Source organism: Myotis brandtii, unplaced genomic scaffold (genome assembly GCF_000412655.1).
Source record: "Myotis brandtii unplaced genomic scaffold, ASM41265v1 scaffold317, whole genome shotgun sequence".
Taxonomy (NCBI): domain Eukaryota; kingdom Metazoa; phylum Chordata; class Mammalia; order Chiroptera; family Vespertilionidae; genus Myotis; species Myotis brandtii.
This window is the reverse complement of record NW_005362155.1, coordinates 2393525-2396096: the sequence shown is the minus strand read 5'-3', so window position 1 is coordinate 2396096 and position 2572 is coordinate 2393525. Positions and strand designations below refer to the sequence as shown.

Sequence of the window (2572 nt, the reverse complement as noted above, 5' to 3'; positions counted from 1 at the left end):
CCTCTGCCCAGGCCGGGGGAGCAGGTCAGACTCTCTTTTCACTGGCCTAGTTGCCCCTCCCATGTTCCCCTGTTTCTCTTGTTCTCCTTTACGGCAAAACTCTGACCAGAGGCCACAGCTGAGTCTGCCGGCCTTGCCCCAGATTCCTCAGAATTCCCAAGGCCCGCAGCCCTGCCCCACCCTGCTGGTGGACTTGCTGGTCCAGAGAAAGGACCAGAATGCTGAGGAGGGGGCTGCCCCTCTTGGAGGTTGGGTGTTGCCCAGCTGACTGCACAGATGTCCCCCGGAGCTGACTGCACTGGGGTCCAGAGGCAAGACCCCCACCTCTGTGCCCACCAGCCGCTCAAGTGTCAGAGGCAGGAGGCGCCCTGGGAAGGGTGGGAGGGTGTATGTGGGGGGAACACTGTCTCTTTCTGCCCGGCCTCCAGAGCTCTGCAGATAAACAGTCTAAATTAGGAATTAAAACATCCCTTGCTCCCACCAGCCAGCAGGCTGTATTTCAAACGTGCAGGAAACACCCCAGCCACCGTAGCCCCAGAACCTCCTCACATGATGCTAAGGCAGCGGTTCTCAACCTGTGGGTCGCGACCCCTTTGGGGGTCGAACGACCCTTTCACAGGGGTCGCCTAAGACCATCCTGCATATCAGATATTTACATGACGATTCATAACAGTAGCAACATTACAGTTATGAAGTAGCAACGAAAATAATTTTATGGTTGGGGGTCACCACAACATGAGGAACTGTAGTTAAAGGGCCAGAAGGTTGAGAACCACTGTTCTAAGGGGTCTGGCTGCACCGAGGGGAGTCTTGCTGGGCACAGCCCACCTACCCTGGGGCTGGCCTCCCCGAGCCAGTGGGCCCAGGGCTGGAATCTGGGACTCCGTGCTGCCCTGCCCAGCCACCCACCAGCCCCCAAGAAGGGCGAGGGTAGAGGGGCACAGAGCCCCACGGCTGTGACCAGGGGGAGTAAACACCCTCCTGACTGCCCTGGCCTCCCACCCAGGGAGAGGCCTCCGTGGTGCTGGGTGAGACTGTCCACCCTCAGGCACTACATGCGGTTCTCGGAGGGCAGGGCCACAGGGACCCCCCCTCCCTGAGCTCCAGGGTTCACCCAACCAGGCTTCCTGCCCACCCACTCCCAGTGGGACCAGGGAGGGGGGGTGGGGGGGAGGTGCTGCCTGGAACAGGGTGCATCTGGGACAGAGGGAGCTCTGCTCTGGAATTTCAGGCATCAAACATCAACAGAACTCGGGCTCCCTTTGAATTCCAGACACCCGGCCCAGTGCCAGGCTGGTCCAGTCCAGAGCCCGGGGGGGGGGGGGGGGGGGGAGGCAGTGTGTCAAGAGCTGAGAGTTGGGAGGGCCATATCGGCACAGGGAGAAGGCATTGGAGTGAGGGCCCCCTGAGAGCACAGTACCCCCAACATGGACACCATCCGGGATTGCCCCCTGGCCAGAGAGGAGATACTTCCTGGGGTGTCTGCAGCCACAGGGAGCCCTGTTCCAATGCAGTCACCAACATCCCCATTTGGGCACCTGTCTGGTGACAGTGGCCCTGAGACTCCAGACCTGCCCACGCTGGCTATGCACAGCGGACCATGGCTGGGCATGGGGCACCACGGGTCCCTGTCCATCTTGGCTCTCACCTTCCTCCCCCCGTACACACAGCCACGAATGCCAGCCAGCCCACACCCAGCCACAAAGAACCAGCAGTCAAAGCTCCCTCTCCGGAGGCACATGGTGGTCACGGGACTGCAAGAGGGACAGAGCGGGCCGGGGGCTGGCCCACAGAACCCAGACGGCCAGAGGGAACGCCAGGGAGGCCCCAAGCCCGGGGGCTGGCCCACAGAACCCAGACGGCCAGAGGGAACGCCAGGGATCCGGCCCCAAGCACCACCCAGCCTGCCTCAGCTTGTCCCGCCTCCGACCGTGAGGGCCTGCGGAGCCCCTGGAGACACCCCGACACAAGGTCACCTGCCCAAGGCCTCTGCATGGACGCCGCTGGCCACAGGGAAGTCAGCACTGCCCAACCCAATGCCTCCACCAGCGAGTTCACAATGACACTCCTGCAGGAAGGAGACCCGACTGTCCTCGCGCAGCTGAGCTAACATCACAGCGGCCACGAAGAGAAATGAGTCACACAGACGCCCGTGGGGACCCCGCAGGCCTGGGCACTGCCAAGTAGCAGATGCTGATGACCCAAGGCTCCTGGCTCCATGGAGGGCCCTAGAAATTTCCATGTTGAAGCCCTCACCCCCAGGACTTCAGAATGTGACTGCATTTGGAGACGCGGTCCTTAAAGCAGTGATTCGGGTAAAAGGGAGCCACGTGGGTAGGCCCGAGCCCAACGTGACAAGTGTCCTTATCAGGAGAGGAGACCGGCACACAGACACCCTCAGAGCAATGACCAGGGGAGCACACAGGGCAGAGGCAGCCATCTCGCGGCCTCAGAAGGCACCGGCCCTGCTGGGATGATCTCGGCCCTCCAGCCTCCAAGCCTGGGAGGAAACCGAGGTCTGTGGTGTAAGTCACCTGTCTGCGGGGCTGTGTTACGGCGGCCAAGGAGGCTA

At 61.9% G+C, this 2572-nt stretch overlaps 1 protein-coding gene across 1 annotated transcript in view; it reads right to left on the bottom strand.

Moving 5' to 3' along the window:
- Positions 1-2113, bottom strand: part of CACNA1H (calcium channel, voltage-dependent, T type, alpha 1H subunit) — a 51155-nt gene extending 49042 nt beyond the window's left edge. The window contains exons 1-2 of the mRNA XM_014542965.1: positions 1977-2113; positions 1649-1754 (exon numbers count right to left, since the gene is read on the bottom strand). Of these exons, the coding sequence (XP_014398451.1) occupies positions 1649-1754; positions 1977-2113 (243 nt within the window). The remainder of the gene's footprint in view (positions 1-1648; positions 1755-1976) is intronic.
- Positions 2114-2572: the final 459 nt, after the last annotated feature.